The following is a 21,215-nucleotide window of genomic DNA, read 5'->3' on the forward strand; positions in this document are numbered from 1 at the left end:
TCACTATTATATTTTGCTTTATTATTTTAATGTTGTATATTTTATATTGCTATTTGTTTATATGTTGCTCTTTTCTGTACACCATTCTGAGATATTTTATGAAAGCTGGTACAGAATGAGCACTCCTGATCTGAAAATCCAAAATCTGAAATGCTTCAAAATCCAAAATATTTTTCATGGGTGATTAAGGCCAAGCTTTCTGATGGTCCAATGTATACAAACTTTGTTTTATGCACAAAAGTATTAAAAATATTCTGTATAAAATTACCTTCAGGCTATGTGTATAAGAAACATAAATTAATTCCATGTTTAAACTTCAGTCCCATCTCCAAAATATCTCACTATGTATATACATACATTTATTCGAAAATCTGGAGGGGGGGAATCCAAAATCCAAACCACTTGTAGCCCCAAGAATTTTAGATAAGGGATACTAAATCTGTAGTCTCCAATCGTTTAATGCTCCTTAAAATATTGGGATAGAATTCAGATGGCTCTTCCTAATATTAGAACCATACAATCTTATAAAATAAATTTACAGACAAGCCTGCATTTCAGCCAAACTCTTTTCATGAATTATTAGTTGTCCAGCACACTTGTCTAATAATACAAATATCAATCTTGCTAGAGATTTTACTTACAGCTCAGTCAATATTACTCTGCTGTTCTCTCCGTGTCTACACTGCTCCCTCCTTGATCCCTTTGGTTGCTAGAGTGAAAGCAGAGCATCCTTTTGGTACTGGCAAACTAGTTCTGAGTCTGACTCACCTAGACAGGGAACTAGTTTTACTGGACATTGAGCTCTTCTGAATATACATGTGACTTTGCATAATGACACAGGATTGTCTGTCTCCTTGATGATTGGGAACCCAATTTTCATCAAGATGAACACCTCCTGAATACATAATTAAATAATCAATCCACATTTCAGTTGTTGCAATCTTCCAACTCATTACAAACAAAAGGATTTTATTTTTTATTTTTTTTAAAGGCAATTAAGCCCAGGTATTATGAATTACTTTGGTAATCACAAGGTCCATCCAGAAGACATCAGCTCTGTGTTTTTAATAGTATCTAGTCCCACCCTTATACACTTAATAGGTTTAATAAACTTTTTTAAAATGCAAACTCTTGATTTGGAATGGGAGCTTTGAGAAATTGAAAACAATGATTGATGAATTATGAAGAGTCCTCACATTTTTAAATAAGACATTGTTGATATGTACTGTCAAGTCAACTTCATCATATGACAACTGTATCAGTGAGATAGCTTCAAGACATCCTATCATCAATAGCCTTGCATAGGCCTTATAAACCAGGGCTGTGGTTTCCATTATTGTGTCAAACCAGCGTTTAATTAGGTCTTTCTCTTTTACTGTTTCTTTCAACTTTCCCCAGTATTATTGCTGAAGAAACAATCAACATGTGATAATTGGAGTGCAGTTCTGTCCTTCAGTAAGTGCAAAATATTGTTTCGCAAAGAGGTGCACGCAAAGGTGTTTCCTCTGTCTAACAACTTATTAGTTCTGCTCTTTAGAAACACACTAAAAGGATGGGACAAAATCACTGGGTGGGAAAAGAGAATCCCCTATATACTGGCACTGAACACTGAGCAGTGTGTTATTATGCTTGCTATTGTCACAGCCATTCATTTCTCCCACAGAGAATTAAAACAGGCTCAATTTAGGGTGCATTTGGCATGTAAACATACGATGTATTTGGAAGACCACAAGCAAATATTAGGTCACTGGAAAGCTAAGAAGTTTCCATTGCTAGTATCCTCTGGGAATATTACAGAGAATGTCCCATTTAATTTGAAGATTTATTTTTATGGTAATTATCCACAGATCCAAAACGTATAACATACATGGTGTGGAGTTACAATGCTAGGACCCAGGTTTATCCACTAAAGCTAAATGGTGGAAGCTTCCTGACAAATAAAAGAAAGTATTCACATATCACATTGTTAAACGATGGAGATCATTGCTACAGGGTGTAGTCATAGCTGCAAACATGGATGACTTTAAAATGCATTGGATGATGGGACCATCAATTTCTATTAGTCAGGATAGCTATATGTGTCCTCCAGTAGTACACTTAGTATGGCGTCAGTCCATCACAGAGCATGAAATAGAGAATGCGCTTAACTCATCACCTGCTGGTGGGCTTTCTTTGGGGCAATGATTCTGTGTGAACAGAATGTGGATTAGAAAAGCCACAGGTCTAGTCCAACACAGTTCTTTTTATGTTCTCATGGCTTAATAGGAAACATAAATGATTTTCATGGTGCTATGACAGGTGGCAGTGAACCACAATTTACAACTGTGGGAAACTTGGAAAGAGGATTTTGTTTCATGAAATATAGAACCCATCCTTAAAATGTGCCAAACCCAGGGATGGGCCAAGCGTGCACATGTATGCAGTGAGAATTTCATTATATGCTCTCCCACTGAAACCATAGCATCTCCTCCAAGCTCTAATTAAAGAGGGAGGCAGCAGCCTTTGGCAAACACTAAGCTTCAGCTTGAAGGAGCTGTGTTTTCATGGTGGCCAGAAGAGATGCCAAGTCTATTGATAGTGCAGCAAAGTGTCTTCTGCTGTAGAAAAATATATATATATACATAAACAACTCTGGAGTCTCTGGAATATTTATCAAGACAAAATAGTTTGCAACATTCCCCTTGTATTAATACACATGTCCTCCTGAGGTTCACAATGATTGGTAATGTAATGGTTTGGGAGATAAAAGAGGCCAAATGAAAATGATGTTATAAATATAATCACCATTTTCAAAACAAACGAACAAAGAAACCCATATCATGTGAGTCCAGAAGGTGCTACAAATTATTCTGGGCTGGGTAGGAAGCAGAGCTCAATCCCAAGGTGTGGCTGCAATGGTATCTCTGAAGCATTACCCAGGAGTTAGATGGTTCTTCTGACACTCCCAGATCCTAAAATGTTTCTTCTCTTTGGAAACATCACCAAGTGCCAACAACAAACACAGGATGAAAGGAAGATGGGTGTGAATAGAACAAAGGTAGAGTAGTGAGAGCCAGCATGCCTTAGTGGTTTGAGGGTTGGACTACAACTCTGAAGATCAGGGTTCAATTCCCAGCTTGGCCTTGAAACCCATTGCATGACTTTGGGCAAGTCACATGCTCTCAGCCTCAGAGGATGGCAATGGTAAGTCTCCTCTGAAGAAATTTGCCAAGCAAAGCCCATGATAGGTTTGTCTTGGGGTTGCCATGAGTTGGAAATGACTTGAAGACACAGAAAACACACACACAGTAGTAGCAGTAGTGACAGAAACAGTGGTGGACACAGCAGTAGTAAAATTAGCAGAGTTAGAAACTACAGCTCTCATGCGCTCCCAAAAAGTATGGGACATTTCCCAAGTAACTTTTGCAAAAACTGAAAAATAGAAGAAATATACCATGAATGGCCAATGAATAGGTGCTGTAAGCTACCTTTCAGAGGAAGGAACTGGCAAAACCACCTCCAGGCATTACTTGCTTTAAGAAACCCTAAGAAATTCATGGGGTCAACATAGATCAACAAGGGACTTGAAGGCACAGACACACACATAAATCACTTCCAGTTTTCATTTGCTGAGGGTTTTCCCCAGACAGTTTTGATTGATTTGGGGCAATGGAGGTAAGTGGGGGAGATTGAGTGGTGAATGGTGGAGTCTCCTTCTTTGGCAGTCTTTAAGCAGAGGCAGGATGGCCATCTGTTGGGGATGCTTTGATTTTGAATTCCTGTATGGCAGGGGGTTGGACTGGATGGCCCCTGGGGAGCCACAAAAAAAGAGGCTGGGTCTGCATGTGGCTCACAGGCCTTACTTTCTCCAGCCCTAGGCTAGGTCTTAGACCAGCAAAAGAAAAAACTCAAAGTCCATTCAGTAAAGCCTTGGACAAGATCCTCCATGATATCCTTGCAAAAAAGCTAGTAAAATACGAGCTAAACAATGGGACTGCTAGGTCAATTTGTAGCTGGTTGACTGTCCAAACCAAAAGGGTCTTAACCAATGGCTCCTCTTCATCCTGTAGAGAAATAACTAGTGGGTTACCATAGAGTTCTGTCCCGAGCCCAGTGCTATTCAACATGTTTATCAATGACTTGGATATAAGAATAGAGGGCATGCCTACGAAATTTGCAAATGATGCCAAATTAGGAGGAGTAGCTAATATCCCAGAGAACATAATCAGAAGTCAAAATGATCTTTACAGATTACAAACCTGGGTCAAAACTAACAAAACTAACAGGAAGAAATGTAAGGTGCTGCATTTAGGCTATATATATATACACACACACACACACACACACACACACACGCAGAGATATAGGATGGTTGACACCTGGCTTGAAGGCAGTACATGCAAAAGGAAACTAGGCATCTTAATGGACCACAAACTGAGCATGAGTCAACAGTATGATACAGCAGCTAAAAAACCCCCAATGTGATTCTAGGCTGCAGCAATAAGAGTATGATGTCTATATTGAGGGAAGTAATAGTATTACTCGATTCTGTTTTGGTCAGACCTCATCTGGAATATTAGGCCAGCACAATCCAAGAGGGATGTGTGTCCAAAGGAGGGTAGCTCATCTAGAAGTAAAAAAAATTAAGCCCAAAAATAGATTCCAAAATCCTAGGTATACGTGAGCCTTAGGGAAAATTGTGGGGAAAGGAAGGAAATTGGAGATCTGGTGGACATTTACTCCAGTCAGCCAGGATTAAATTGGCAACTGTCAGCCAGAGAACTTTTTCTTCAGCCAATTCTAGACTGTAGAATGATCTGCCGGAAGAGATTCAACAGCTCAATATGCTGTCTGAATTTAAAAGAGCTTTAAAGACCAGTCTTTTCTGGCAGGCTTATCCATAGAATATGATTTTTAAATTCTGAATTTTAAACAATTAATTATAAATGTGGATTGTTTTAATATGTGAAAATCTTATTTGTCCTTTTAAAATGATATGTATTTTAACTGATGTGTTTTAAGTGAAGAGGTGTTTCTTCTTGTTGTTCCCCACCTTGATCCATGGGGAGAGATGGGTAAGAAATTACTACTACTACTACTGTATCTGTTGGGAGTGCTTTTATTGTATACAATATATACTCGACTATAAGTCGAGAAATTTATGCCCCAAAATGGACTCCAAAATCAAGGATCGACTTATGTACAGGGCAATAGGTTACTACTGCTGATAAAGTTAATTAAAAAAGTGCCCACCTTCCTTTGTAGCCATGTAAACAGCTCCCCGTTTGAGTCCCGGCGCCGGCAGCCTCTCCTCTCTCCAAGGGTGTGTGTGTGAGAGAGAGATCCTTCAGCCTTCCCTCACAGCTGGAGCCAGGGATGTAGCCAAGGGGGGGTTTCTTGGGGTCTGGATCCCCCCCTTCTGTTAGATAAAATGAATGGTGTGTGCTGCCACACCGCTGCACCCAAACCCCATTATAATGGTGGCACTTAGTCTGGACCCCCCCCTTCCCAAAATCCTGGCTACATCCCTTCTGGAGCTAACTAGTAGCTGCTGAGGGAAGGGACCCAGAGAGAGGGAGCATGCCCAGGCTTGGACCCCATTTTGCAAGCCATAGGTCTGGAAATGCTGGGCTTAAAAGCAGGGAGAAAGCAAGGCTGGTTGGTGTCCTCTTTTTTATTTTGCTAGCCAGGAAATGCTGAGGTAAAGCAGGAGAAAGCAAGGCTGTTGGTGGTCCTCTTTTTATTTGCTAGCCAGGTCCTGGAAATGCTGAGGTTAAAAGCAAGGAGAAAGGCAAGGCTGGTTGGTGTCCTCTTTTTTAGTTGCTAGCAAGGCTGAAAATGCTGGGTTAAAAGAAGGAGAAACAAGGCTGGTTGGTGTCCTCTTTTTATTTTGCTAGCAAGGTCTGGAAATGCTGGGCTTAAAGGCAGAGAGAAAGCAAGGCTGGTGCCCCGTGTTTTGCAAGCCATAAGCCGGGAAATGCTGATGCAGAGGTGTGTATGTGTATGTTGCACCCAGACTTGTTTCCCCATGCTGATACTATGACCCGTGAGAGAGGTGTCAAAGAGGAGATGTAGAGAGGGAAGTGGGCTTTGTTTCCCCCTTTAGATCTTTGTACATGTCCTTGCTATACCAGGTGTGTAATCAAATCCATGATTTTGGCCTCAAAACTGCCTCGACTTATACATGAGATGCTAAAAAACGACTTATACATGAGTATATACTGTATGGTATTCCTGCTGCAGGAGGTCAGACTGGATGTCTTTTGGTCTCTTCAAACTCTATGATGCTATGAAGCAAAGTTTGTGCAGCGACCTTCACTATACATATATTGCAAGACTTTTTACCCATAGCTGTGCTGGAAGCTGGACAGGTAACCCAATTTATTCCTTCTCCATGCTGAGGGAAACAACCAAACAGAGATTACCTAGGAAGAAGCATATGTGAGATATTGCCAAAAATAAACTGTTTAATCTCAAGAGAAATTTATTTATTTTATTTTAATCCCACCTTTCTCCCAAAAAGGGACCCAAGGCAGCTCACAATATAGACACATTAAAACAACATTTTAAAAAACAATTAAAATAGCCTGATTCAACAGCAAAAAATTAAAAATTTTAAACATACAAAATTTAAAACATACAAAGGCGGTAATAAATCGGATCTCTTCCGGCAACTTGTTTCATATCTTGGGGGGTATGGCTATATACGTTCTATGGGAAGTTATTAGCGTGACTTTTGAATAATCTAATAGATTTTTTCCAGATGTTCTGAGAGTGCAGGGCGGATTATGTAGGAAGAGGCATTCCATCAAGTAGCTTGGGCCCAAGCCATATAGGGCTTTGAAGGTAATAACCAACACTTTGTATTGCACCCAGAAGCTAATTGGCAGCCGATGTAGAGATGTTAAAACTGGTGTTATATGGTCTCACCTGGGTGTTCCAGGGACCAATCTGGCTGCTGCATTTTGAACTAATTGAAGCTTCTGAACTTGGTACAAAGGTGGCCCCATGTAGAGTGCATTACAGAAATCTAAATGAGAGATTACCAGTGCATGTACCACTGTTTTAAGGTCCTTTTTGTCCAGGTAGGGACGCTGTTGGCGTATCAGCTGAAGCTGATACAAAGCACTCCTGGCCATCGCATCCACTTGAGATGATAATTGTAGAGATGAGTCCAGGAGTACTCCCAAACTGTGAGCTTTGTCCTTTAGGGGAAGTGTGACCCCATCAAGGACTGGCTGACAAATCTCCGTCCCCGGACTTGGGGTACCTATCACAAGTACCTCCGTTTTCTCTGGATTCAACCTGAGTTTGTTTTCCCTCATCTAGCCCATTATTGACTCTAGGCAGGCATCCAGAGAAAAGATTCCATCCTTAGTCACTGTAACAGTAGGAGACATAGAGAGATAGATCTGGGTGTCATCCGCATATTGATAACACCACGCTCCATGTCTCCAGATGATCTCTCCCAGCGGCTTCATGTAAATGTTAAATAGCATGGGGGATAGAATGGTGCCCTGAGGGATGTCATATGTCAGCTCTGTCTTAGAGGAGCAACTCTCTCCAATCCTCACCATCTGAAATCTGCCCAAGAGGTAGGAATGGAGCCACTGGAGCAGAGTGCCCCCAATGCCTAGCTCCCTCAGGTGTTTCAGAAGGATACCATGGTCGATGGTATTGAAGGCCGCTGAGATGTCCAAGAGCACCAGTAGGGTCACACTTCTCCTGTCGATGCCCAGACGGAGATCATTGACTAAGGAGACCATGGCTGTCTCAACTCCATATTCCGCCCTGAAGCCAGTTTGAAATGGGTCCAGCTAATTGGTTTCATCCAAGACAGCTTGGAGTTGGAAGCCGGCAGCCCTCTTGATCACTTTGCCCAAGAATGGTTCTGCTGATTGGATAGGGCTTTAAGGTTGCATTCATATACGCTTGTGCAGCTGTCACCATAAAATGGAAGGAATCACACGTTAATGCTCTTGGTTTGGTTGTGGGGAACTAGTTTATTTAAACAGATATAGGGAGAAAAACTGGATCTGCACCCTATGAAAAGCTGCAGCAGATTTTCCCCCCCAGAAGTTCAGAATTAGAGGAACCTGCCCCAAAACTAGAACTTCAAACTTAACTTTGTGGTTGAAATAGTAATCCTGCTAGTAAAAGAAAGTCCTGGAGTTTAGGTGCTAGGCATAAGTTTAGGATGAAGTGGCACCTTGTGAAACTGCAAAAATAGTGAAAAACAAAACAAAAATGGTTTCTCTTTTGTTCTGTTTCTTGTTCATCTGTTTCTTTTTTTGCCTAGGCCCTACCCTCATCTCATAAATGTTTGCAGTGATGAAAATGCACCTTTAACATCTTGCTTGACTGAGCAAAAAGAAACATTTTTCTGATTAGGTGTGTTATTAAACATGATGGTTGAGCACCATGAAGGAACTTTATTACTGCCCAAGTCATTAAGTTCCCCTAAAGCCTTGCATATGTCTGTAGATTGCAGCGAAAGCCCCCTGCTATGCTGTGCTCTTCCCATCCTTCAGAAACGGTTGGAGATGTGTGAGTGACATGCAGTCTCTCTTAGAGCATTTCCCCTGCTGGAGCATAAGGAGATGGCTTTGTTAATTCAAATATTCAAATGTCAGCATGTGGGTGAATATACTTTCCTCGGTAGCTTTGCTTGATTTTAAACTACATTACCATTTGTCATGCACAACAGGAAGGGGTGGTAATAACTTACTACTATGAAGCATCTACTTGTATTATGAAGCTGAGCTTCACCCCCTCCTCTTTACAATTCTGGGGCGGCGGATCCACTAAATTACAAATGTGTGAGAAAGTTCATCTACTTCTTTTTCTTTTTTTCCGAATTACATCTTCAGTTATTGTCTCCCACTTTTGTCCACACCTTCAATACAATAATTATTTTTAGAATTTTCTCCTAGTAGAGTTTTATTTCATTCCAAATGAAAAAAACCTCCTAATCACATAGGGCCCCAACAGACAGGCCAAAATAAAGCTGCTTCGGGTCACTTTGGAGGTATGCTGTTTAAATAACACACTCATTTTAAGAGGCCAGAAGCTGTGCCAAAGCTGCGCTCCAGTCCTTAGGACTGGAGCATGGTTTTGATGCAGCTTCCAGACTCTTAGGATGCAGGCATCATTTAATCAGCATCATTTAAAGTGATCCGAAGCAGCTTTATTTTGGCCTGTCTGTTCAGCCCCACAGTTTCTAACAATCCTGATTTGGCAGGGACTAACCCAGTTAATCCTCTGTCATCCAACCTTTTTAGCCATCTCTAAAATTTTCCAGTTTCTCTTTCCTCCTCAGTTTACTGAGTTCAAAGTGCAAAAGTAGTTTTGATTGAGGAGGGGGAAGAAGAGAGGAAGAGAAGAAATCTTACCCTTCACAGATGATCCACTGTGTCCACCTTTTCACCTCCTTTTAAAACTTCCCAGTTTCATTCTCCTCTTCCCACTTTTCCCACTTTGTTCAGTCAAAAGTGCAAATCTAGTTTGCAATCAATTAACACAGTGGGAGAAGAGAAAAGGAAGGGCCAGAGCCTTGCCTTTTCCAGTAACAGCAGGCAAAAGTAAAATGCTGTAGAGTGTGCTAGCTTGTCTTTTCTTCCTCATTGATAAATTTTGCCATCTTAACTACACACTGACTTTGCTTGTTCACAATAAAATATCAGAGGGCATGTCATCATAGGTATCATATAGGGGAGGTGCTAAAGTAAAATCCAACTGTTCAGCAAATTTATTTCGATATGTGAAATGAACAAGGGCCACTATCAAATACTTTGTCTCCTGTAGCAATATGTTTCTGGATAGTGATGGAGGCAATCTGTCTGTCTGCCTGTCTCTGATGCTGTACAGACCTAGCACACTTACTAGGGTTGCCTCAGGGCATCCTTTCCAGACACCCCACAACCCTAGTATGTTGTAATGGTGGCGCCCTTTTTACATGGGCACCGCCATTACAACGTCACGGTCATGCCGCCTACAAATAGGGCAGCATGAATGTGACATCTTGGCGCCGCTGAAGGGCACCTGTGGCGTCCTTTCAGCAGTGCTGGAAGGAGCTCTGAAATGGAGCTCCTTCCTTCGTTTGTGTTGCTGGTGCAGCCTTTACATGGCTGTGCCAGCAACACAAAGGAGAAAGCGGCCAAGCACCCCCTTTCTCCCTTTCCCCGCCACTGCTGGGGTATCCTTGGGGCATGAAGCCCCAAGGACACCCCTTTCCAGGCTGCGGGGAAGTGGCCTTTTGCCGCTTCCTCGCGGCTTGGAAAAGCGGCGGATCGGGGCCTCAGGGCTGCTGCTGTGACAGCTGAGGCCCCGATCTGCTGGGGAAAGGGGCGGGTGCAGGCCACCCCAAAGGTGCGGTCTGTACACCACCTCTCTTATACATAAAACACATTTCAGAACACATATATCTACTCCTCTGGAACACCTGTTTTCATTGCCAGCTTCCTGATTCTCTATATAGAGAATAAAGCTATATCTGAAATGGCAAACCATCTTCATAAGAACACAATTGTTATTGAATCATAGAAACCAAGAGCTGGAACAGACCAAAAGGGTCATCCAGTCCAACCCGCTGCCATGCAGGATCGCACAATCAGAGCACCCTCAACAGATGGCCATCCAGAAGGAGAAGGAGGAGGCTCCACCACGCTCTGGGGCAGTATGTTCTGCTGTTGAACAGCATTTATGGTAATGTTTTTTGCAGTAAATGTGTCCTGCTTCACTTTAAAAGGGAAACAGTGGTTTGCGTGTGGACTATGACTTTGGAGACCAGGTTTTGAATCCCCGCTTGGCCATAGACAAGGCACGCTCTCTCAGTTTCAAAAGAAGGCAAATGCAAACCCCTTATGAACAAATCTGCTGTGGTAGGTTTGTCTTAGGGTCAGCCTAGCTTGGCAATGACTTGAAAGTCCACAAACAAAGATAAATTGGAACCAATTCAGAGGAGGGCAGCATACACAGGCATGGGGCAATGGGGCAATTTGACAATGGAATCAATTACATCCCTACTGTAGTGGTGGACTCCCCTCCTCCACCACCCATTAGACATCTTGAAGCAAAGGTTGAACAGCCATCCATTGAGGATACCCTTATTCTGGGTTTCTTGCACTTTGCAAGGGTTTGGACAAGGCAACTTACAAGGTTTTCTGTGGGGTTCTGTAATTTTATGTTTATTTAATTTGTATTACTTTTGAATTGTATTTTTTTCCTTTTTTCAAATGTGGGTTGCCTCAGAAACTTGTGTGAGAAAATAACACTTAAATGTTCTAACTATGAAGGAATCTGCACTGCAGAAATAATCCAGTTTGACACCACTTGAACTGCCATGGCTCAGTACTATGGAATTCTGGGAACTGTATTTTGCTGTGGCACCAGAGCTCTCTGACAGTGAAAGCTAAATATCTCACAGAACTACAATTCACAGAATTCCGTAACACTGCCCCATCCACCAAAATGATGCCAACAGTAGAGAGGGAAAGTACCTGTCTGCACAGAGAATTCTTGAAAGGTTTAGGCATTTTTAAGAGATCTTATTTGATTGGAACTCTTTCTAGATACATTCTGCTTCCAGATATCTCCTTATGAGCATGCTTTGGTAAGGAAACATTGTTTCCCCAGGTCTTAATAAGGCTGAAACCTCCCATCTACCCACACATACCCATGTTTTTCATGTCCTTTGCCTTGACACATAAGCCAGTCACTTACATCCTGTGTGCCTCTTAATGAAGGGCTGTGGCATGGAAGAAAATAAGATAATTATTCTCTTACTGCCAACTTGACAGCATCAGAAGTTGCAACAAGATGATGGCCATCAGTATTAGGATGTTTGGATTCCAATGTGTAACTCAAACCATTTCACATTCGCCCCCTCGATTCCCCTTTCCTTCTCATTCTCTGTCCTTCCATTGAATTTTAGATTGTAAGCTGCATCCAGAGCAACCAGTTTTCTTGCATCATGTAAAACATCATGCAAACAGTTGTGTAAAATAAAATTGACAACTGCCACCACAAGCACAAATTGGAAATGAGAAAATATTGTTGTACTCTGGTCAGCTCTTGTTTGAGATTCCAACCAGCCATGACCTCTTCGAGGATATTCCATTCCGTCATATGTGTTTTTTTCCAGTGTGGGTTGTTTTGGCTTTGCCCCATCCCCTTTACAAGTGCTTTTCAACTTTTGAAACCTTTGCATTTCCTTCTAATACCTAGGTTTCCTCTTGCACATGGTTGGTGCTGTTTTAGCTACTTTGTTGTTTTTTGTTGTTGTATGGCTTCAAGTCATTTCCAACATGGCAACCCTAGCGTATTTTCTTGGGGTTTTCCTGGCAAGTTTCTTCAGAGGGGATTGCCATTGCCATCCTCTGAAGATGAGAGATTGTGACTTGCCCAGGGTCACCCAATGGGTTTCCACTGCCAAGGTGGATTCAAACCCTGGCCTCCACAATCATAGTTCAATGCTCAAACTACTACATCACACTCTGTCTCTTTAGCTACTTAAGGACCAGAATAAGTTCAATTCTTACTGAATTCAGATTCCTGCAGTAGATAGTCAAATACTTTCTGGTTCCTCTATAATTAGGGTATGGAAAAATTATAATCCCTTGTTTACCAAGGGCCCATTAAGACTACACTTTACCCCAGGATCGGGAATTGACACGTGAAATTCATATTCGTTCCGATTCTGTCACAATCCATTTCGAGGCATGCACAAGTAAATGCCCTTTAGCGCGGGTCATCCAGATTTGGGGCAAAACCCGTCTTCCCTGAAATATGAACTTGCCCCCAATCATGATCGGGTCAAGTTCAGGGGAGGGATTAAGGTCAGAGGGTGGGCAGAGGGCGAGTATACCCTCCCCTCATTGGAGAAGGAGGTGGAGGAGGAGGAAGGAGCCAGAGGAAGGATGCAAAAAAGGAGAATCTGACAGGAGGCAAAAAGGGGGTGATTGACGGGGTCAGTTCAGGGCAGGTCAGAGGCCCAGAGCAAGGCAAGGCTCTGCTCTCCAGCAGGGACCTTTTCCCTTTGATTTTTTTTTATATTATTTTTCTACATCTATGCGCATGTTTTTTTGCAATAGGTATATAGAGAGAACGTGAGCAGGAGGAAGGGTCAATTCAGGGCAGGTCAGAGGGCCACAGCAAGCCAAGGCTCTGGTCTCCAGCAGGGAACTTTTCCCTTTGATTTTCATTTTTTAAAATTATTTTTCTCCATCTACGTGCATGTTTTTTGCAATATTTAGAATGTGACTAGCTGCTTGTTCACTTTCCCTTTCATTTCCTAGCTTCCTCGCTGAAAGGAGCCCTTTGCAAGAGGCTTTGAAGAATACGAATGAATGCTATAATGCGAATGTTACAATATGTTTCTCTTTCCAGTTTGGCAAACTGGCAAATTGATACACAGAATGCTTTTGCTACTGTCTCAAAGGGGTAGCCTAGGAAAAGCAAGTATGGCATTGCTTCCTTTTCTGGCATTTCTGAGGTGGAGAATTTTTATTATTATTATTACATGTGTATGAGGCATTCTGGGGTGGCAAGGAAGGGGGGATACAGGATGCAGAGATGGCATTAGCTTGCATTTTGGGGTTGAAAATGGGGCCAAGGGCAGATCATAACCTGCACTGACCCAAATGCCCACAACACACACACACACACACACACACACACACACACACAGAGGAGGTTTTTAAATTTGACAAAATGTGTGCATTTTAGTGCCTGGTCCTTTAAAAAAAGGAGGGGGAAGCACACTGCTGATGCCCCAATGAGTGCTGGAAACGTCACCTATGACGATCATGGAACTGAAAGTTGATTGACAGCAGGTGCAACCCAATTTCTCAAGCGGACATTCGGGGCAAAATACCCCTGATTAAGTAGTGAGCACTTGCTTCCAGAGGGATTCAGGGAGGGAGAAACCGAAGCTCCCCAGTTCCTTCCAGGGCAAAACCGCCAGTGGGAATGGGGCCAAAATCTGGCATTCAGAAATATGCCAAATTCACATGTAAATTGAACTGCTATTGTCCTGCTTTGGCACAGTTGCAAGAGGGAAAGCAAACGAATCCACTTCTGTTTCCGACAAACTGTAGTTTGCTGTTATTTTTAGAAGCAGAAACTGAACTATCATTAACTGTAATCAATTCAAATACATATAGTTTTTTTACTACAATTTAAAGTTGGCTTGTTTTTACAAAAAACCCTTAACATTAACCACAATTTGTGAGGGTTAAAACATGACAAGTGATTGTAAAATGAAAATAGTATCAAATGCTTCCAACTCCACTGCAGATGTACCAGAGGAAGACAGGGGAGAAGGGAGTACACAAACCTAAGGACTTTATCACACAAGAAAAAAAGACAGAAGCATAGAGCTACACTCTCATCAATATAGCTAAATAATGTGAAGATTTTCACATGATGTTGCCATTATTGTGCAATTGTCTCATAAATAAAGCAGCAAAATCACACCACTTTTTATTCATGGGATTTCCCCCTGAATAAAAAGCAGTGTGATTCCTGTTGGAAGAGAAGGTCCAGCATCTGGCAACCTGGGTATCTTCACTTCTGCATATTAGGGAGCAAGATATCTTCCTGGTCAGAACAGATTGGACTGTCCTGGTTGGGGAACACACAGAGGAAGTTTCTGGGGAGGAGGACACTTCACATACACAGGAGGCAGACATTTGGAGGAATGTCACACACAAAACTAAGAACACCAGGGATCATCCTGGAAGCTTGCAGCTACAGAACCAATTTGAAATCCTCTCCCTTATCAGGGATAATGAGGGAGAGCAGCAAGAATAGTCCTCAACAAAAGTGCATGAGATCCCTGTAGAATCAGCCCAGGGAATGGCTGCTGCTAAGCCCCAGAGGAGGCAGATAGTGGTCATAGGGGACTTCTTGCTGAGGGCTACAGAAGCAGTGCTGTGTGGGCCTGGCAAGATGTCTCAGGAGGTGTGTTGTCTCCATGGGGCAAATATCCATGATGTGATGGAGAGGTTGACAAGACTTGTCAAGCCTACTGACTGTTACCCATTTCTTTTGGTCCATGTGGGAACCAATGATACTGCAAGGCACAGCCTTCAGAATATCAGAAGGAATTATGAAGCTCTAGGTAGGAAGCTGAAAGAGATGTATGCACAGGTTGTCATCTCATCTCTTCTCCCTGTTGAAGGGCATAGTCCAGGAAGGGAGAGGAAAACAATGGATGTAAACAACTGGCTCCACAGATTGTGTCGCCAAAAACGGTTTGGATTCTTGGATCATGGGCTGCAGTTCCATGAAGCGGGACTTCTGGCAAGGGATGGTTTGCACCTTACTCCAGTTGGCACAAACGTTTTTACCAATAGTCTTCAGGGCTTTAAACTGAATTATATGGGGGAGGGAGACAGTATTTTGTAAGGCAGGAGTTCACCAAGGGGTGGTGAAACTGTTAAAGATAGAACAAGGCAAATGCAAATAGTGTAAAGACCCAACAGTGAGAGGGGAAAAAACAAGCAAATATGATATAATAGGCATCACTGAAATCTGGTAGGATGAGTCTCATGATTAGAATGTAATAATGGAGAGGTATAACCTTTTAAAGAGAAATAGACCAAACAAGAAAGGAGGAGTAATAGCATTATATGTCAGGGATGTTTACATCTGCAAAGAGATCCAGGACATATTCTGGAAGCCAGGTGGAGAACATCTGGATACAAATGAAAGGGGATGAAAACAACAAGGATGTTATTATGGGACTTGACTACAGACCCACAAGTCAGAGTGAGGAATTGGATGATGCCTTTCTAAAACAGATGACTACATACCCAGAAAGGAGAGATGTAGGCCCCATTGCCACTTACAGATAAATCGGTGCGTGATCCAAATTGATGGATTGATTCAACAGTGGATCATGGTTCCCACTATATTTGCCCCATCACATTTTTCCCTCCAAAATAATCAATTTGTGGTTCCCATTCACAAATGAATTGATTCAAAATGATTCAGTTCCATCTGGCCAAAGGGGAAATTTGAATTGATTCCCATCCGCATGTGGTTCACACGTGTGCAGATTCAATTTATCAAAAAAGAAGCTAAAAAAAACCAGCATCAAAAAGACACGGGTTAAATGGGTCTAGCACATGGCTCCCCTCTCGGAATCACTTCAGCAATTTAAGTGGGAACCAGGGTCGTTTAAATCAAAGAAATCCAGTAGTAATCTTATATAGAACTTGGACTCATTAGAAGTCACAACTCCCTAAGCAGTCCCCCTGTTTTTTCCTCCTGCATCCTACTCTGAAGTAGGACAGAGGGAGCCCAATTTTCTTTAACTGCTACCACACCAGCATGTATAATGGTATGACTGGGACACTGGGAAACCAGGGTTTGAATCCTAACTCAGCCATAGAAACCCACTGGATGACCGTGGGCAAGTCACATGCTCTCAGCCTCAGGGGAAGGCAATGGCAAACCTCTTGTGGATGAATGTGCCAAGAAAACCCTTTGATAGCTTTGCTTTAGGGTCACCATCAGAAATGCCTCGAAGACACAACAACAACAACAACACCCCACTAATATTAATATCTGAAGATCCAATCACTTAGAGGGGAGGCTCAGCAGGGTTTATCTTGCCCTTTTCCCACCTCTGACTTCAAGAAGACTTTCCCTTCCCCTCCCATAGAAGATAGGAATTCTATACACTCACATAAATGTCCATACACTGAACAAAAGCATGTAAAGAGAGTGGAAAGGAGGAGATTTTCACAAGCAAATCTTTCTCTTAAGCAAGCTAATCTTAAATTAGTAAAGATATCATATATATGAAGTCACCTTCCTTCAGATGGCACTTAAGAGTAGTTACAAAGTTGCAAAACAGTCTCAAATCATATCCAGCTAGGGTTTAAAAGAACATAATCTTAATGTGACTAGCTACTCATTCCTATTCCACTCATGATGCAGTTGATACTCTGGGTCTTCAAATCCTCTGGGGAATCTGGAATTCACTCATATTGTCCAGGCTATAGACATGCTTTCATAGTTAAATGTTCTTTTATAATTTCATTTCATTGTTTCTTCCTTCTCAATGTTCTAATTCTTTTCTGTTCTACAGTGTGCCTGCACCATATGCAGACATGCCATAAGCAGCTTTCAGTTTACACTGAAACTGTGTAACAGAAGCAGCAATGTCATGTGTGCCTGTGGTATGTGCCAAACCACATGTGCATGAGCCCCATTGTATTCAATGGGGCTCAAGCATATGCGGTATTTTCCTTAGGTGCGGGGGGGGGGGGGTTCAGAATGGATCACCGCATAAGGGAAGGGCCGACTGTATTTGTCACCTTCTGTTATCTAGATACAGTACTGACTCCCTATATTGGGAGAAAGATGGGATATAAGAAAATCATCATCATCATCAAAAGGTTGGATCCATATTTTGAAACTGGAGTGGCTGAAGCAACCTTTTTGAAAATGGAACGGATTGGTTGGTTATAGGAAGATGTACTTTTACTTCTTTATGCAACACATAATTGATAGAATAAATCCCACAAGATGTATAAATGGATACTTCTTTAGAAGCTTTTAAAACAGGCTAGACTACAGGTGGGAAAGGTTTGACCCAAAGGCTGCATGTAAGTTGTGTTCAAGCCCATTTTGAAGTTCCTCAAGCCCTCCATCAGTTCCTCAAATCCTCTGTTAAACATTCTTAAAATTATTTTTCAGCACAATTTTCAGACAAAAATTGCCCAAAATTCACACTCAAAGCCCTATCAAATGCATATAAACATACAAAACTCTCCCCAACCCATCTCAAAACCTTCCACCTCTGTCAAATATTTTGGGGAGGTGCATGGTGTAGTGGTTTGGGTGTTGGACTAAAACTCTGGAGACAAGGGTTTGATTCCCAGCTGGGTTATTAAACCCACTGGGTGATCTTGGACAAGTTACATGCTCTCAGCCTCAAGGGGAAGGCAATGGCAAGCCTCCTCTGAAAAAATCATGCCAAGAAAACCCTGTGATAGACTGGCCATAAATCAGAAACGACGTGAAGGCATGCAACACAACATAGAATGAGACAGCTCTAGTGAATCACCAAACAACAAACCCCAGGTTTTCATAGGATGCAGCTGTGGAAGTTAGGGCTTATTACAATTGTAGCACTATTATTCCACTTTAACTGTCATGGTTCTAGCCTATCGAATCTTGGGATATGTATTTTCATGAGGCACTGGAGCATACTGGCTGGAAATTCTGGATGTCCCTCCCTAAACTACTAATCACAGGATTCCATAGGATGGAACCATGACAGCTATAATGGAATAACAGTGCTATAATTCTGTAATGTGAATCGGCCTTTAAAGTGGAATCATAGTGTATTGTATTGTGTGAAAAGTCTTTGGCAGTTTAGAAGTCCAGTCAATAAACCATGCAACACAGCTCTTCAAAAATATAACCCAGCACCTCTTAATATAGGTGTTTGAGAGAAGTGCACACTATCAGAAAGATTTTTAAAAACCATGTGCTTTAGAACATATTTCAGTACAAAACTTACATGTGATTTTTGTTACAGATTTGCATTCAAATAGGCTGGAATGACTTAATGGGTGAACTTGTGTGAAAGTAGAAAGGACCAGAAGCAATGATGCGGCCATCCTTTATTCATTTATTTATTTTTAATTTTTTTCACCTAAAATATTTTTGTTTCTCATTGGGATGAAGAATCCTAGGATTTTAATAAAGTGAGTTGAATATATTTCCCAAAAGTGATCATTCCTAAACAATGCTGACATTGATCACTGTCCCATCCCAAGACTTTCACAATCAGCGGTTTTGATTTTACAACTTATTGGGGCTAGACAGAATTCTGGATAATCAATCAACACCTTTTAAAGCCTGTTTTCCTGTTGGGTGCAATTTTGTGTTGTAGGATGTTGCCTGGATACCTCAAATGAGTCACCTAACTTCATAGACAATGGGGACAGTATACACCCTGTGATGCGTGTGATGGCCCACAGATGTATGGCACAGCCTGTTAGGAGCCATGCCACAGTCTGTTGTGCTACAGTGGGTGATCCTACTGAAACGTGAATTTGCACTCACATCTGATTTCAGGCTGATTTTAGAGTACCAATCATACTAAGCCTGGCCACTAAAAACTGACTGGGTACAGTATGGAGAAATGTATATTCTGAAGGAATGCCACATTTAGTCCATAAAATCATTTACAGTGGGCCCTAGGTATTTTCTGGAGTTTGGTTCAATGACTCACCATGGATATCAAAATCCATGGATGTTCACATCCCATTTAATACAATGGATACTGGTCATATGCCGCACTAAGAAACTGGCTCCCAGCATTATTAAAGCAGATATCTCTAACAGCCTTACTGTGCCCAATGAAAGTTCGTAAGCATCTTCGTTCACCATACACTTCCCAGAGCTTAATTTTACAGTCCATGGAGCAGGACAACAGCAGGTGGCCAGAAAGAGGAAACAGCCTGACAGCACTGACTCTCTTTGTATGACCAGGCCATACATGGATTTGCTTTTTAGGAAGATAACATTTTTCAGGGGGTACAGTTGAACATAGGTTAACTCCAACATCCTGAGGAACATGAAGATAGGACCTCCCTTGATAGTCACACATCTCTTTGACATGCAAAATAGTCTTTTCTTCTCCAAGTTTATCATCTTCATGTTTGCCTTTCTTTTGCCTCTTTGCTATTATTTCATCCAACTCCCTTTGTTCTTCTTCTGAAAGCTTTGCAACATCCTTTTCATCAACATATTTTGCCCATGGTCCCAAGAAGCCATCAATATTAGATGCGTCATTTTCTTTGAATTTCTTCCTTTTCTCCATTTTCTTTTGCCCTGTTTCAAACACAGCTAAACCTTGATTTTTTTCCCCGCTTCCTCAACAGATCCAGTATATTTAGTGGAAACTTCATAATTATCTATTGAGGGATCCAAAGCATACCCATAAGTTGCAAATGTCCTTCTCTGTTGTTCAAACATGAAATCATTAATGTGTGCTGGTTCTGTGTATCCAGAAAGCATATTCCTCGGTGCAGCCATCTGCTGAGTCCTAAATGGATTCACTGGCCCAAACTCAGGAGCAAACATGGTATCATAAGATGGGTTATACTGAACTTCCTTGGTAGCTGGATCAAGGTGAACTCCTGTTTCCACATCTTCCTTCACAGCCACGGCGAGGGCTGAGTCCACGAGGGGCAGCAGCAGCAACTCCTGGGATGCTGGGGAGGCCTGGTGGAGCTCGGCATCGTCGCCACCGCCGCCAGGGTCCCTCGCGGGGCGGCTGGGCTCTCCTCCTTCGCCCTCTGAGCCCAAGTCCGAGTCAGAGCCGCCGTAGGAGCAATACAATGGATAGTAAAATTGTGTCCTTTATATAAAATGGTAAATCAAAGTTTTGCTTTTTGGAATTTATGTATTTATTTTATAAGAAGTATTTAGTTTTATTATACTGTACATATCGTATTTAGCATGACAGGAATATTTGATTGGTGATGATGACGTTGTATGAATGTATTACTGTTATAACAGAAATAAAATTATATATTTAATTTTATTTATATTTCCTTCCTCTCCCTACGGATCGAGGTGGGATTACATCAATAAAAGAAAATTACAATTACATATAAATACAGTCCATAAAATCACAGCATTACATTACATCAATAAAATCATTATGTCACCATCTAGTCTAACAGACACGCTCAGAGTGGAGTGTCCCTTTATGGTTGTCTACAGAAGATCAGGGGGGTAGGCTCGACAGAAGTGATCCGTCTTGAGAAGGCACAACTCATTAGAAAAGACAATGATGCTGGGGAAGATAAAGGACAGTAGATAGAGAAGAAAACCACATACTGTACCAGACTCAATGAGAGCCACCATGGGCTTGAGCCTGCAGGGCCTGAGCAGAGAGGTAGAGACTTGGAGATGTCTCATTCACAAGGTCACCATGAGTTGAGATTGACTCAAAAGCAGCTAACAACAAATGTTACTAACAGGATAATGGCTGAATGGATGTTAAATAGTGATGGTGATAGTCTGCTTTAGCTGGCTCAGCACTGACCCTGGGATGAGTAAATTGCCAGAAAACCCAAGCTGGTGAATGAAATCTGAAAACCCTGGCTCAAACTGGAACCTCATTTCTGTGACAGCAAAACACAGAAATTCAAGTCAATCTGTATTCGTTTCCTGTTAACCCTCTGTCATATATACATTTTTTG

The 21,215-nt window shown here is 41.8% G+C and overlaps 1 protein-coding gene across 1 annotated transcript; it reads right to left on the reverse strand.

Moving 5' to 3' along the window:
- Positions 1 to 19,270: 19,270 nt before the first annotated feature.
- Positions 19,271 to 20,877, reverse strand: LOC121927084 (pre-mRNA-processing factor 17-like). Its single transcript, XM_042460631.1, is given in 3 exon segments — positions 19,271 to 19,870; positions 19,873 to 20,303; positions 20,856 to 20,877. Coding segments are annotated over 3 exon segments (1,053 nt in total).
- Between the last annotated feature and the right edge of the window lie 338 nt (positions 20,878 to 21,215).

Source organism: Sceloporus undulatus, chromosome 1 (assembly GCF_019175285.1).
Source record: "Sceloporus undulatus isolate JIND9_A2432 ecotype Alabama chromosome 1, SceUnd_v1.1, whole genome shotgun sequence".
Classification (NCBI taxonomy): Eukaryota; Metazoa; Chordata; class Lepidosauria; order Squamata; family Phrynosomatidae; genus Sceloporus; species Sceloporus undulatus.